The 17,051-nt window shown below is 38.8% G+C and overlaps 1 protein-coding gene across 1 annotated transcript in view; it reads right to left on the reverse strand.

Moving 5' to 3' along the window:
• Positions 1-8,748: 8,748 nt before the first annotated feature.
• The window catches only part of LOC125178213 (rho GTPase-activating protein 100F-like), a 20,887-nt gene continuing 12,584 nt past the window's right edge, over positions 8,749-17,051 (reverse strand). The window contains exons 6-13 of the mRNA XM_047881420.1: positions 17,033-17,036; positions 15,822-16,089; positions 15,062-15,507; positions 14,423-14,663; positions 13,457-13,617; positions 12,678-12,873; positions 12,134-12,333; positions 8,749-11,837 (exon numbers count right to left, since the gene is read on the reverse strand). Of these exons, the coding sequence (XP_047737376.1) occupies positions 10,923-11,837; positions 12,134-12,333; positions 12,678-12,873; positions 13,457-13,617; positions 14,423-14,663; positions 15,062-15,507; positions 15,822-16,089; positions 17,033-17,036 (2,431 nt within the window). The 3' untranslated portion in view covers positions 8,749-10,922. The remainder of the gene's footprint in view (positions 11,838-12,133; positions 12,334-12,677; positions 12,874-13,456; positions 13,618-14,422; positions 14,664-15,061; positions 15,508-15,821; positions 16,090-17,032; positions 17,037-17,051) is intronic.

Genomic DNA, 17,051 nt, shown 5'->3' on the forward strand with positions numbered 1-17,051 from the left:
TTCAAGGTTAATTATAATTATATAATTATATAATTTTCGTGCATTTCATCGCGTCATCGTTAGGGTTTAGCACCGGAGGGTTATTGAATCTGTGTTAATTTGGACTCGAACCGAATGCGAGGTGCCATAATCCTAATTTTGAATTTATTTCCTTATTCTGGACGACAGGGTCGCACCGAAAATAAACTGGAACAGCTTCATTTTTTTTTTTAATTTTATCCTATTATGCAATCAATTTACTGCCATCACAAAAGCGAACCTTCTGCTTTAGGATTTGAGTTTTCAAAATCGAATTAAATTCTTGAAAAATATGTGATTATAAATATTATTGATGAATATATTATGTTAGACCAGATTGTTTCTTTTGAAGATCAAAATGATAATGTTACCCCAGAATTGCGTGAGATATAATAATAAATTTGGACCAGTAGTACGTTAGACTAGTAGTACGTTGGACCAGTAGTACATTAGACCAGTAGGATGTTAGACCAGAAGACGCTTCTATAATTTTCACTTTAGCTTCAATGTGATGATAAAAATTAATTAAAAAAAGAATATGTTCAATAATGGAAGAATCTCTAAAAATTCAAATGAAATGTCACTATATAACGACTGTTCTGGTGATTACTTTCATCAATAGTTGTGTAAAAGTATTCATTATATTATATCCGAAACAGGTAAATTTTGATAATTTACAAATTCATCGCGATGTAAATAAGATGATAATAATTTGAAATTACTTCCGGAGCGCCAAAACTTTCGCTTGTGCTAAACAAAATCTCTCAGGTTATAAAAATATTCGGAGCAACTGAATATCCTCCATAAAAATCAAAAATTTCGTCGAGGGCCTTTCGGTATAACTGAACAGATTCAACACGTAAGCGCAACGCGTGCTGATAACAGGGGCCGTGCGCTACTTTTATAACCATCATGTGGCATCAAGATAACGTTTATTATGTACAACAGACTCGGCATGGTTGACATGATTCTTAACAAAGCAAATTGCTGCGACCTACTGTATATAGTTAGGAAAATCAGAGGAATTTTGAGATGCATGTCGTCAACCACTTAACATCACTCGGTTGACATTCATCAAATTTGCAGTTGTCAAGTCTCAACCTAGAAGATTTGAGTAGAATAACTAAATGAATAAAATAAATAAAGGGAGTGTATCTTTCCAAGCTTCGGCCGATAATTTCACTACAAACGCTTTTGAACGAATTAAAAATATCACGTTGACTTTAAAAGTAATGTTAAAAGTTCTCATGAGAAGGCTAAAAAATGTTACCTCATTTAATGGCTTACTGATCATTTGCTCCTAAAAATTTAAAAAGTAATTTTCTGAAACAATCATTTCAACTGCCAGGAGGAAGTTGACGATCTTTACCGACTTTTGCCATTATGTTGACATGCAGAATAAGGCGAAGGGATGAAATAGACATTAACATGTTCCGTGCCATGCTTCAAATTGGAAACGGTTGCTGTTTTTCACTAATGTGGGTTTAGAGTTTGAAGGCATGAACGCAAGCCAAATGAACGAAAAATTTCTTAACACGATTTTCCAGTAGATTTTTTATAAAATGTCGTATTCAGGCGTTGTGAATGAAGTCTAATGCAAGTTAAAGGTCGTGCACAGGGGGCAAATAAGAGTGAGGATTCCTTATCATACTTTATAGCACTGAACATAAGACATGTACATATAAAAATCATCCAATGCCTCCTCTCAATGAGTTACAATTGAAATCATTCTCATTGCTAACCAGACAGCAGTAAATACTTATTCAAAATCCTTCAACACAACATTAATAGACAACTCCTGCTTATTAAAATTAAATGCTTTATTACATAGTGCACTAACATCTCACACACATTCATCGTTGGGTCAACAAGCTATAATGTTTACATTCATGATGAATAAATAGTCATTTAGCATGTTCAGGAAGATGTATTATACATGCGGCAGTTCTTCATCATCAACTCAAAACTCTATGATTCTATATTATAAATTGATCTATGAATGTACATTGTAATTTTCGCATCTTTTCATTCAATTCATGTTTGTGCGTTTTCATTACGAACATTCGAGACCGACTGATAAAATTTGTTGCGGTTGTAATGGCGGTTCAGCGGTTGCTTGTTTGCCCCATTTCGCTCTTTTGCTGTATTCTCGTGACAACAAACTATGGAATCGGAACGACTTCTAAATCCAATTTAACATAATTTAGTTCATTTTTCGGTAAGTGCAATACACGATGCAGTCTCTACCCATGCCATGCCAAGTTTGATTTTTACTGGTGCATTGAAGGCATGAACTCGACGTGAAACGCAAGCTTAGCCTCCTAAGCATAAATGTCCGGACCTGGTTCCATATAATTTTTTGGTACTTCAAATTTTCACTGAAAAAAAAACGAATACGTATTAAAATTAGTATTCAATAATTTTGTTTCTTTTATTGTATTTTAAGTTTAATGTTTCATTCCAAGTAAGTACGACATGTGTGGAGTGAATTTGATCTAAAGAGGAAACTGCTTCGTTTTCCATTGAAATTGCAGCGATACGAAGGCAGTGACATGCTCAAGCAGGAGACACTAGTGGGGAAGTTTCGTATCTAAATTTTATTTGTGTATAACAATGAACATGGCATGGTGAACATAGCATTTATATTTTATGACTAAAATTGAATAGGACATCGCGCACTTGAACCGAACGTACTGGATAAAGCGTCAATTGAAGAAGCTAGAAGATCGATGCTAATCTCAATTTTGACAGTTAAGTTGATATCTAACAAAGATCGGGTAAACTCATGTAAATAGATGAGTGCTTGTAGGAGTAACAATGAATTACTTCAATAATCATAATGAGTGAAAATTGTTAACTCCACTTTCTATGTTTTAGCGTTAATCATAATAATGATAAAAATTGTATGAACACGCCCTCCTATAAAACCATCCACAATTTTTTCATTATTTTGATTCATTAAAAACTACTTATATCTAATTAATTCAAATCTGAATAAAATTTCTCCAGTTGAACTTGATTCCTTGAGGAATAATTTATTTGCCTTCGATCTTCATAATTTAGCTCTCATATATATAATCATATAATATTACCAAATTTAGTTAAAATGTTCAAATAACTAATGAAGAACTCGCTGCAAATATCTTTGCCGAAATGTTGAGTAAAATTTTAGAATGAGAGCACAAAAAATGTTTCAACATCAAGTTTTTCACTGCGAAAGGGTGACTAAACAAAAACTCAATTAAAAAAAATATTAGGACAGGGAACATGAAAAATTTTCAGGAGAGGGTGGAAGTAAAAAGATGTTTGATTACTGTCACTAAAGTTTCCTTTCATCGTAAAATGAAAAATATGGACTAAACGAATAAGGTAAAGTATTCAATACATTTCAAGGGACAAGTAAGTAAGTGAATATCCTATCGTATTTCTTCTGAAATTTCCTTACCGACCATCACATGTCCACAAGATTAATGAGAGACACAAAACTTATTACGATTCTTAGGATGATATAATTCATATCAAAAACATGTCGCTAGGACATAACTGAAACAAGAGATCAATGACTTAATTCTTTATAAAAAATGTCGAGTATTTAGAATGAACAGCACTTATACAAACAACTCTTTGACTCTTCAAACTCCTCTACTGCCGTGCAATTCATGAACTCATTTCATAACATCAATTTATATGTTTTTTATGAATGTAATCGATGACGTGATAAATTATTTTATGTTATTTGCGAAAAAATAAAATTTAAATAATCATTGTATTGATTTAATTAATTATTGATATTGATTCATCGAATACCCAGTAGGAACTGTATCAATATTACTTATTTAATAAATTAAAAACTCTATTGAGAATAGCTTTCTGCCTAGCGTAGCATCAAAATATTAAACAAGTATTCAATGCAGTGAACAGGGTAGACCTAATGTCATTAATACGACATGGTCTTTGGTCGGTATCTTGGATGACGACTTTTTAAATTATACGATTTAAGTTTGCCTACAGTTCAAAAATATGTAGCCAACTATTTCTCCCATTTATTACTCGTTTTTTTGAAGTGCCCTGATTTGGCTGTCCGTTTGTTTTTTCGTGTTACTTCATCGTTAGAATAGCTATAGCAACCGCTTTATTTGAGTGTCATTGAGTTCCCTTCAAACGGCCAAGACTTTGACTTTAAATACTAAACCCGTGGTTAATTGAATACTATCTGCTGCCATTCCGACGTTGCAACTCCTCTTACAACTATCCTTCTGAGCTGCAGTTGCAAATAAGCTCTAATTTCAGCGCTAAGTTCTAATTTCAGTGCTGTAGCTGACAATTTCAGGCCGCTTCCTCCATCACATCACAAAGAATGAATATCAACATGAACTTAACTATACCTTAAACCCAAACAAGTTCGTATAAAAATACAAGAACATGAAAATTTAAGCTAAAAATGCGAGAAGGCATGAACTTTAAAAATAATGTATGAATAAAAAAACCCTGTCACTAAACTAAACGTAACAAATGGAAGAATTGCAAACTCGCTAGCCCCCAGGTTCTCACGGGTCAGATGTTGAGGATGAAGACGCGTTTATAGGTGCGACGATAACCAAGGGAACTGGGGAAACTTATAATAGAGATTCACCTGAACTTGTAAAGCTTCAAAATGGCATGGAATTATGATCAAGTCATTCAAGTATCTACAAATATGGGAGTTAGTCATTCATCAGTCACGATTATAAGTCTTGTCCAAGTCGTGGCAGTAAGTCATGCATAAGTTTTGGTTTTTAGTCTTGTCTAAGTCATGACAGCAAAAATTTGTTACTGAAGCATTAAAGTATTCATTTGAATTTTTCTCCAGGAACCAATCAAAATATCCAGGTGAACGCCCTAAGATATTGGATAGAATTACTAGGAAGGCCAATTTTTGATATAGACAATTAATGAACCACGTAGAAAATATTCGGCAGACCACTGCAAGAGACTAATTGGAATTAAACGCATAACTCATATCACTAAAATTATTATACCTACCACTAACTGCCAGACTATCGAGAGTATTAATCGCGAATTATGATATTTGGAAATGATTCGTATTTCTATTTCATATAATTATTAGAAATTTTATGCGTTGTTTTTTCATGTGTCGAGTATAAAAGAAAAATCCCAGAAGAGATGAACATTATTCGCCCATTTAGACCACCCGATGGTCGATGTTCAGCTTATACAAGCTACCACTTCGAACACTTATGGTACAGTGAGTACCAACCCACAACGTTCGGTACTGCTCTCCTTCGTAAGACTTAGGGATCGTTCCTTTAATTGACTTTACTCTAAAGATAATCTCTCAAATTTGTCGTATCACTTCCAGCAGATGTAAGAAGATCCCTCCTAAACCTACGTCGTACACAACCTCATGATATGTGCTCGCTAACACTCCCATTTTTTGCACAGTTCCTCGAAGTGCAACCAATGAACGTTATAATTAAACTTTAACGTTACAATAGTTATTTCCGCAAGTATTGCAGCCGCCATACCATAATAAAACAGGAGTATTACCTAACGTAAATGCAAGGACGACGAAATCATATAGACATTATATACAAGAACCCGTACAACAATCCACACCCTATCTTATATTCTTTAGACTACAATATGCGACGTAGCGTCCGTCGGTATTGCTTACCTCTCTTCTAGGGGTAATATTGCAGAAACTAATTTCTAGAAGAGTGAAATAAACATTACATGATCACGTATTCCTTACATGATCAACTTGTAATGATTTCAACACACATTTCTGAGTAGAAGACCAACGGAAGATCACGATAATATAATGACGCGTACGAGGTTTCGTCATTAAATAAAAAAAAATGATATTAACGCTGGAAATGAGTAGAAAGGCAATCAGATCGGAGCGACCTCCTTCTGAAGAAGAAGTCTCATACAAGTCTCACACAATTCACACATCTACAATAGAATCTACAGGTTTCTGCAGTGAGTACCGACATCGACTTATAATTTAATACAGTGTCTCATGACACTGAACGGTGCTGTATATAGAATGTGGAGCCACCCTGAGCCTAATGATACACCTACACATAAATTCTTATCATTTTTAACATTACATGTTGATTACACCAGTTACGTCATTAATATAACATGGGAGCATTACATGCTTCTGATTTACTGTAATACACGCATGTTCATCAAGTTGGGGGATAATAATTATTAATTAGTTACAGGCCGCTAAGCCATGATGGGCTATGACGATTTAGAGTTAACCTTATAGGATTCGTTGCTTCCGTGAATCAACAATTTTCGAATAACTATAACCTGGGACTTCACAAGGTCTCATAGCTAAGATTGAGACCATTTTAATGCCAGTTTAGATTGGTCTTAGCGTTAAAATTGAGAAACTGTTGGAAACCGAAAAATGGTCAGTTTCTTTTGTTAATAAAGTGAGACGTTTTTATGATGTTTTTCTACAAAAAAGTTATGTAAAGAACAGAGAGATCATTGTTGTTGCTGATGATGACGTGAGTAACTCTCGCAAATGAAAGCTGCAGGCACTGAGGAAACTAAAGAAAATGAGCTGTTGACATTTTTGAGATGCTTATTAGTCAATTATTATGACTGTCCACCCCAATTTACTGCAAATTCATCTTTATCAGCATTGATGGCAGAAGACGAATCTTCTTGGCTTGGCGTATGGAAAAGAATGAAAAAGAAACGAGAATTATAAATTAAGTTAGAATTACGATTAGCTTATAGATATATGATTGGTTTTAATATCGTCATGTACTTTTGATATCATATTTTTATCGAGCCGCAAAAAAGAAATAGAAGGATGATAAGAAATATGACTATTTTAAGTTCTGTCTTAGTGGTTATTATCTAATCTACGCTGAGATTCCTACAGACCCTTCACTCCTACGAACACTATATCCTATAACGAACGCATGTTCCCGCAGCACGCGACCCCCGGCATAGACATGGTTGCAACATGAGTGCAACATGAGTGAAACATGTGTGCAACATGAGTGCAACATGATTGAAACATGAGTGCAACATGATTGAAACATGTGTACAACATGAGTGCAACATGATTGCAACATGAGTTCAACATGAGTGCAACATGATTGAAACATGTGTGCAACATGAGTGCAACATGATTGCAACATGTGTGCAACATGATTGCAACATGATAGCGACATGATTGTGACATGATTGGCAGTGACTGTGCTTTGTAGACGGAAACTTCAAGACGAGCAATCTGTCCTCGGATTAAATGAGAACTAAATTATAAAATATGTTTAAATTGCAATCGTGTTGCTGATACGATCATGTATTAACGTTTGACTTCGATCAGAAGTAATGTGAAATGGGTTGTATAGGAGATAACAAATAATGGTTCAGTAATTAAAAAGACATATCTCTCATTTGTCACAAAGTTATATATGTGAATACTGGTCTCGTTATCATTGTCTCGTATAATAGGTAATGCATTTATTATGTGAATGAAAAAATACTTTTGAAAACGTTTAGTTTACACGAAACCAGGTACTAGGAGGATACGAGTGTTTGCTTATAAAAGATTTAGCCATGAAGTGAAGCTCATCTCAACAACAACATCTCCAGCATCCTAGCTTCGCTACTAATGACTGATGAATAACCAAGGTAATTCCTTTGCACAAATTAAAATTAATAAGTTAAACCTACATGTATTAAATCAGGAATATTAGCTATAATATTTATGGATAATTAATGATTATGAATATTGTAAAATATTGTGAGAAGGAAACACAATTCAAATGGAGTTTTTGGAAGTAAGAGGTCATTTCCAGATTTGTAGGGATACTCATGTAAACAATTGTCAATAAAACAAAATTCGTAAAATATATTACAAATGATGTGATATATTACGCAGTATAGTAATTGGTAAGTTAAAGCCTAGATATTTATAATAAGTCGTTACACAAGTAGGATTTGAGCAAAATTAGTCATATTTAAATGAGTATACCGTCACGGAAAATTATTCTAGGACTTTCGATTATCCACCCGATTTCTTAAATACAAGTAGAAAATTATGAAATCAATTGTCAAAGTAGTAACCAAGCAATCAGCTCATCATTTCGGAGTAAATGTGAGTGAACACATAACAAAGAATTCTCATTAGGTTTCTTTTATATCAGTTATCATTGGTGGTGGCGGTGGTGGTGGTGGTGGTGGTTGGGCGCGGGTGGTGGTAGTGGTGGCAGTAAGAAATAGTTGGTGGGAAGAGCGTTGGAGGGATAGCCTAGGAAGTGGAGTCCATTTATTCCTTGGGCAGGACAGGTACAATCCTGGCTGCAATTAAAGTTAATTTCTTCTGTGCACCCACAGTTGTCGGTCAACTAGCATCTACCGCTACTTTATCCTTGCAACAAAGAGGATTTAGAGGATTGCTCATCAAGAGCTCTTCACAACTCCTCGAGACCAGATGCAGTGGTAGTCGGGGCAAAAAAAAATAGGCTTTTCTTACCAACAAATCGTAACTAACGGGCACGCCGAAGCGATTAGTGCCAATTTCCTTTACTAACAGTTACTATAAATACGCTGGTGCGATTGAATGCACAGACCCAGACTTCGTATATTACTCAGCCGTCATTTTTGCAGTAAATCTGGTCTTTACGACAAGCGAATGAGAAGCGATTGACATCCGAAACCATCCACTGCCCGACCTCCAGCTATTGACACCGCAGAGATTTTCTGTCAAAATATGGCCCCGAAGGTAAAAAATTATGGCCTCGAAGGTAAAAAATTACGGTCTCGAAGGTAAAAGATTTTGGCCTCGAAGGGAGAAGATTGTGGCCTCGAAGGTAGAAGGTTATGGCCTCGAAGGTAAAAAAATTATGGCCCTCGAAGGTAGAAGATGTCCGATCTAAGAACAGATCCCCGGGAGCCCTCAAACACCACAAGGCATTACGGCCTTTTACCCTCGGATAACCTTTACAGAGGACAAGTGCGTTGGACCTCTTACCTTAAATTGTTCCTGCATCAGTGAAACTTCTGCGCTGTCTTCTATCATATCGTTGAAACTCTCAGCTCATTTTCAGCCATAATTTTTACGTTTTTATTAAATTTTCGTTCAAAACGATCCTAATAGAGGTTGAAGTCAGCACCACTTCCTCTATATTCTAATGTTAGTTAGACATGAAAAATTCCTCGTACGTTGCTTGACTTAATATATTCAAGATATTTAGTTGTTAGAAATCTCGCTCTATGCATATCATTATTACCTCTACTGCACGAGCATTGCCATCTCAGACGAGTAAACCTAAGTCAATTTTTACTTTCACGTCAAGCTTATGAACTTATGTAAATTTATTCCCAAGTACTCGTGAACTTCACCAGACGGTATTGCTTTTTATTCTACTGTATTCAAAATGTACATCCTGAAATCTGCGTCTATATGGCTTATTTCTCGTACGTTTGTTGCTCGGGCCCAACTTGAAACTACTCGCTTACTAAATAGTGGGAAATTTACATTTTTAATCACTTTACAATTGAAGAACTTCATTCGAAGACTTGATACTAAGCTCACTAAGGGATAGTCCAGTAGAACGAGACAGAACTGCTGGCTACTTCTGTAGAAATTCTAGCCAGACTTTTACATGCAAGTCCTCGTCCAAATGTAAAGCAATCGTCTGCTTTTAAATTCTTGTATAAGTTCTTTGAACCAATATATATGCTTCGTCTGGCTCAGAAGAATAAAGATAAAGATGGGATAAAGGTTCATGAGTTACTATACGTCATTATTATCATGCGGATATTGAAATTAATAAGCTATAATAAGGTTTCATTGCCAAATTACTTTCTGAACTTTCATCTGCAAGACACACAGTAGCATGCATACTTGTTACACTCTACAAACATGGCTACTGAGTAGTGTATAGTTATTTATACATCTATGATCTAAATACTCTCTGTGGCTAAGAACGCACTGTAAGAAAACTCTTAAAGAAGTCATAATAGGTCCGCTTGGATGCCTACAAAAAATCAAATTCGGCATTTAGCCAACCCCAGTAAGGGGAAATGGAGGTTTTCTATCAGTACCACATTATACAGCAACCCAAGATATGATTTATCAAAAAAATATTACAGGGAGAATCGGTTGCTTCGTGCGGACCAGCAAGATCCGTCTACGCAACATACAACTGGACAGAGGAGTCCTCAGTCATTATTTTGCGTCAGAATGCTGAGATAAATTTACGGGACAATTCTCCATTGATATTGACTTACATACTAATCGTTTACTACCCACTATTGTTGGTTTTGAAAAGTCCATGCAGAGGCTGCCAGAAAAGTCTGTCATAGGCTAGTGCTTAAAGTTGGAGTTGACACTCAACGCTGTCAATAAACAAATTAGCGTTCGAATTACACCCATACTCCACGAGGAACATTCCAGCGTATATTACAACATTAGTACTCTGTGTGCTGCTGCATACACTGGACGCCGATCTCAAGCTGCTCGTTCCACCTTTGATTGTATAATAGAATTCTAAGGGAACGAAGATTGATGAGGAGTCTGCATAGACATCAGAATTCTATCCAGAATCATCAATCGTATATTACCAATAAACGAATTCTATGAGTTGAGAATTATGCGTGACAATATACATCGCATCCGATGACCAAGTCGAGCTATTTTATCTTTTTAGACTTTCAATGTCTAGTAAGCCATATTTCCTTCATGGAGTAAATTTCTACCAAGAATGATGTATTTCTCTCAAATCTGGAGCGCTAGCACCTATTTTGGAGCGAGACACATAAAGGAAAAGTTCCGTCAATGCATTCAAATATGCTCGCACCAGGAGTTGCAAGAGCTCAAATAAAATTTGCTTTGCTTTGCCTTTGTCAACGTCTTAGCCTTTTACTCAACGTAAAGAATCTTCATCTTCATCTCCTGTAAGAAGATGTCGACCGTTCAGGAACGGATTTGTGCTAATGTTGGTGACTTGGTGGAGACCGAGAGAACCAAAAGGCCCTCCACTAGAGCTGACAGGCGCAGCGAAGGGACCTCCGCTGGCTGAGGACATGGAGGAGTTTGGTGGAATGGCTACCAGGTTCTCCGTCACAGCGGCCGTTGAGCTCTCAGGTACAGCCGTTGCTCCTCCTTCATTGGGCAAGCTGGGACCATCTCTATTGTAACCACCTGCGGCTGAGCCATCACCGAGGAAGTGATCAGCAGCCATATTGACTCTACTGTAGGTACCTCGCAGGAAACTGTCGGTATCGAAACTACCTCCAGACTGAGAGAAGCTTTCTCCAGGCAGGTTAGCGGACATGGTAGAAGGAGGGGACGTGATGGAAGAAGTCGGAGTGGAAGTAATAGAGCCCGATGTATTGCCACCAGACGAGTCTGGCCCACTAGGAGTAACTGATGAAGTTCTGTGTCCGAGTGCCTGCGAGACCATCCCAGGCAGTGGGACTCCTCCAACTATGCCACCACCACCACTGCTATTTTTATCACATGTACCACCTGTACCATCAGAGTTTCCGCCGAAATTAACTCTACCAAACCCAGGCCTACCACCACTCTCAGCTACACCACCACCACCACTTAACGCACCACCACCATTTTGACGACCAGAAACTACATTTTTGGAACCATCATTAATTGCGTTGAATTGGGATGTGCCAGGGGAACTTCGTGGAGGCTGTTGATGCTGTTGCTGCGATGGCAACTTAGCCCGGATGCTAACAGGCGGATTCGGGGAGGAATCGCTCTCGGAGCCTTGCGGACTTAGCGGGGTCGAGCTCCCCGATCCGCCCCCGGTATTCGGCGCCACCTGAAAGGTATGGCGAATTGCCTTAATGTTATCACCAAGCTCACGTGGTGTGACAAAAGAGGCTAGGCAACATTACCAGCAGCTCACGTAATTTAGCCAAAACGTCTTGCTAACATTACCACCAAGCTCACGTGGTGTAGCTAGTGGGACAATACATCATATTTGATCTTTCGTCCATGATTGGTGAACTTAGCTTGAGAAGCCGTCAGTGATTGGGTGATGGCGCTACGAACTCTAAACTATTTTAGATTATACGGCCTCCGGACCTTCTGGTCTTCTGGGCCAAAGATTCTTACCTTGCTGAGCTGGGATCGGGGGGCGGGGGGCTTGCGGCGAGCTCCCCCTTGGCTGGAAGACGCCAACCCCCCGGGGGATGATGTTGGGGAGGCAACGGTCGTGGGGAGGGGCGGGGGCTGGTTGTTGCGGGGGAGAAGCGGGGGTGGCGGCTTGGGGGGCAAGCCAACATTCCGAGCACTCGCTGCTTCCGCTGCCCGAGCTGTCTGAGAGAACAGATGTGAGGAGCGAGAAGAAGAAAAGACATGAAGAGAGAAAAGAAGAGACGTGAGGAGCGAGATGAAGGGACGTGAGAAGAGAGAAGAAGAGACGTCCCACTTCATGTAAGGAGACTGTTGATTGGCGTCCTTTTCATACAAAGTATCATTAGTATGTGTTTTCGACTTGCCAGTCACATGTCCACACTTGAGCGACCCCTCAAGATGTGAATGAAAACTTAATGAAGAGATAATTTGACGAGGTTGGTGAATGAATTCATTTCCACATAAAAAGTCCTCCATCTAAAAGTCCCAGGATAAAGTTAGAGGTAAACCTAGTTGTTCTCACCGGACTTAGATGGCCACAAGTCGAGCAAGAACTTGAGAATGCTGATGGGTTGATGGAAGTCCATGATAGTTTCCGGCTCACTCTGCAGCATTAGGACTGGACCGAAGCAGATGGCCAGGTTCTGAGTCGTCATCTTGTTACGCTCAGACTGACTCGACACGAGCCGTAGGTGGTCCATGAGCAGGAACAGCGTGATCTGAGGGATGGACCATGAGCAAACTGCATGATCTAAGGGAGGAACCATGAGCAATAACAACGTGCTCAGAGACTTGTTCTCGTTCTTAATAAAGTCGAGATCAAACCCTCATTTAAGATGGATTTCCCATTTGAATGCAGACGGAGGAAATTAAAATTTTTATATTAAAAAAATATAAAAACCGAGTCTTCTCCATTCAAAAAAATTAAATTTTAAAAATATTGAATTTTACTCCAACCTCATTAACTAAGTTTTTTAGCGCCTCCTGCTTCCGTTTAAACGCCCAAAAACTTTCAAAATAAATAATGAATATATAAAATACTATTTACAAATTTTGGTTTACTCAGAAGTACATTAGGACTGCATTTGTATTGAGCGACTGACAAGTGTCTTCTTCACTCAAAAAAGTAATAGTTCGTTGTTTACATTTTGACGCACTTTTTTACCGACAGCTCGAGCAAAGAGTGAAGGAAGCACTGATACGTCCTGGCCAAACTGGATCCGGATGACCCGCAAAGAGGCCAAAATTTCATAGGTATTTGGACAAAGTCTCACTCGTTTTCCTGAGTTTGTAGGGTCCCACCTTATTGATCTTAGGAAGGCAGTCGAGGATGGAGAACATGAGCTTGGCGTTGCCCTCAGGATCGTCAGGAAGCATGACGGTGAGGGCGTCCACCAACATCTGGTAGAGACACTTGGTGAACAGCGGCTCAGGCAGCTCTCGTAGGTAGTCCTTTAGGATACCTGTTGAAAGTTGTAAACATTCGCATAAATACGGATATTATTAATAAATATTCTAATAAATACGGATGAATATTCTTATGTAGTGATGTTATGAGTCATAGAAAAAAATATTTGGGTGGAGAGAATAGAAGGAGTTTTCCCGTCGAAGATTTTTACTATCACAGCGTAATAGTTAATTTGTCTCTCTCCAATTTTTTTCTGGCAAAATACATTATCCGAAATAGCCTCATTCTTTTTCGAGTTTTCGCAGTTTACATATTACTAAACAAGGAGCTCAATATATCCGAATGACAATCAAATTAATTTTTTTTCTTACTATCTCACATATACTCAAAATACATTCATTCACGCCAAAATTTAGGTCCAATTTTGCGAGAGATGTATAACGAGTTTCTAGAGCGAACAACAACTGCAATGATGTATATGAAACTGTTCTAACGACGTGCAAATTAACGGTTAGGGTTACGATTAACCCGTCTTGTATTAAAAGATGTAAATCAAAGTAGTACACGCAGACCAGTGAGCTAAATTAACCTGAGGACGATACAAAAAAACTCTTCTGCATATTTATCAAAAAATTGCCGCTTTGTACCATTAATTCCAGGAAGCTTCCTCAGAAGATTTTTTGGTATCGCTTTTAGTGCCCCATGGAATTTGCCTTGCCATTAAATTGTTAAATAATATTGTGGTATAACATTATGAAAAAATAATTGCTTCTGCACTGGCATATAATACCAAATCAACTGTTAATTAAACAAAAAAATATTTTGCTGTTACAGCTTGAAATTGTAGCCTCATCCCCCACCAGTGATAACGTTGATATCAGGCACGTTATCAGCGCTGAGGTCGACCAGCCGCGGGTTCCTCTCGAAGGCGTCCCTAAGAAGGCGCTTCTTGGTAGCAGAGCCACACAGTCGGTAGAGTCCTATGATGTCCAGCCCCCGGCGCTCGACCTCCGCGACGCAGCGCGCGATCACAAGGGGCACGGCCGAGCCTCCTGACTCCCGCTGCGAGACCGTGTCCAGGTCTACGCCAAACACGGCGCTCTACGGGGTACGTCAAGCACGAGAAGACTTTTTTCAGCGGGAAAATTAAAAATTTCAGCGGATAAGTAGGTCAACAAGGCTCTTTACAACGGTAAAATTATTCATTTCGGCGGGGAAACAGGTCAGCAAGGCACTTTATAGCGACTAAATTAAATAATTTCTTAGACAGGAAATGAATTCTTTATGAAAATATTTAATTTGAAAATGAATGTATTATGCAAAATTCACTACCTTCAGATATTTTTAAAAACTTTTAATCTTGAATTAATATCATAATTAAGCTGGACGCACACTTTGTTTGAACCGCATTAATTATTAGTTCATATTAGTTTTCGAAGAACATAATATATGTATTTTATTCTTGTGTAACGTTTAATAATAACACTATGCGAGCTCACTTTTCTGAGCTTGGGAGACCTGATGAAGGCGGTGACGGGGGGCGTGTAGCTGAGCTTCAGGTAGAGCGTGCCCCGAGGCTCGACTTTAAGGGCGAGCTGATGCAGGGGCGCCTCCTTCAGTAGTGAGACGAGGTGCACGGAGCCTTTGTAGCACAGCTTGTGGCGGAACTGAGGGTCCCAAGAGTAAATCAAAAAGTCCAATTCCTTATTATTTATCAAGTCCAAATCAAAGGTCTCGTCCCAGTCAAAGTTGTGGTCCCCGGTGCGGACCACAGTGCGGGCCTTGTGCACTCGGTCACACTCCAGCACGCAGTACAGGTCCCGGAACTCGGCCCGACCCGCCGCCTTAAGCCCGCGCCCTGCGAGCAGGTGCACCCACAGGATGCCCGAGACTCCTTCGGTCACGCCTCCTATGCTGCCCACGCCAACCTTGTACTTCAAAAACTCTGCGAACACAAAATTAAACAGGAACATGAACATTTGTAATGAATATTCTTGGCAGGAGAGCACTTGAAATTGGTTCGTATAAACTATGGAAAGGCATATACGAAAATTTTCTGGCTATTTTCTCAAAAATTCTGGAAATTTTCTGGAAATCTGGAAATTTTCTGGAAATCTGGAAATTTTCTGGAAATCTGGAAATTTTTGCGTCATAAGCAAGTCACTCAAAAATGACCTTTGCTCAGCCACTACCAAGTGAACCAAGTTCACTTGGTTCACTTGATTCACTTGATTTACTTGGTTCACTCGGTTCACCCACCAGCAGGATTGATGTCCAGCAAGGAGAGTGCCGGCAAGCCTTTGTTGGGTGATGGATGAGGAGCCCCAGCAGCACCGGCCGTCCTGGCCTCCTCCAAGAGGCTACTTCGCAGTCTCCTCACTCCAGCCCCCATGGCGCTGCCCCGCTCCAGACTCCCCGTGTTGAGGGCCACCGCCTTCTGCAGCAACGCGGGGTCCTGTCGCGCCGACACTGCGGACGTACGGCCGCCAGCACCGAGGTGGAGGCGTCGTGCATAGTACGGCAGGTCCTGGAGGGGGAGAGGGTTAGGTGAGTTACCTTTTTGTCCAATGACCTTGTGTCCAATGATTGAAACTAGGTTAACTTGTTTACTCAATAGCGTATAAAAGTCAGGATGGAATACCATGCGAATACAAGGATAAGAATGTCACACAGTTAGTATTGGTAAAAGTAATACCCTTTTGTCCGATCAGTGAAACGAGGTTAACTTGATTACTCAATAATGTATAAAAGTTAAGATGGAATACCATGCGAATCCTAGGATAAGAATGTCACACAGTTAGTATTGGTAAAAGTAAAATTTTGAGTACATATATTGACATTTCGAGTCACACAGTTAATATTGGTGTCACACAGTTAGTGTTGTACACTACTATCACAGTAGTGTGTAACACAGTTACTCAAGTCACACAGTTAGTATTGGTAGAAGTAAAATATTATGACGTTTAAACATTTTAACTTTTCCGTAGGACCTTATACACAATGCATAGTGTCTTTTTAAATCTGATTAATAACCGAGTTAATGGTGAGGACAGCGATGAAGGTTACGGTTGAAATATAGAATACATGTTCAAGATATAGAATATTTGTACAATTATGAACATTGTTCATGATTCTTCATACCGCTAGGAAGCATTTAATGACTCATCCCAAGATTTGAAACTTGAAACTAATAGATTTTCGGCAATAATAGGGAGATTAATATAATTAATTTCCATCACTTGCACAAAAAAATGAAAGTTTTGCGGTAAAAAATTTCATGACTAATTAAAAGATTTCATCAATAAGCTCATGTTTTTTCTTAAATGATCTCGCCATTTTCAAACATTTCCATACGTTTATAATTGACTCACGTCGCTGGATGACACTCACGTCTCTGGATGATACACTCACGTCTCTGGATGACACTCACGTCTCTGGATGATACACTCACGTCTCTGGATGACACTCACGTCTCTGGATGACACTCAC

This window comes from Hyalella azteca, unplaced genomic scaffold (genome assembly GCF_000764305.2).
Source record: "Hyalella azteca isolate HAZT.00-mixed unplaced genomic scaffold, Hazt_2.0.2 contig7928, whole genome shotgun sequence".
Taxonomy (NCBI): domain Eukaryota; kingdom Metazoa; phylum Arthropoda; class Malacostraca; order Amphipoda; family Hyalellidae; genus Hyalella; species Hyalella azteca.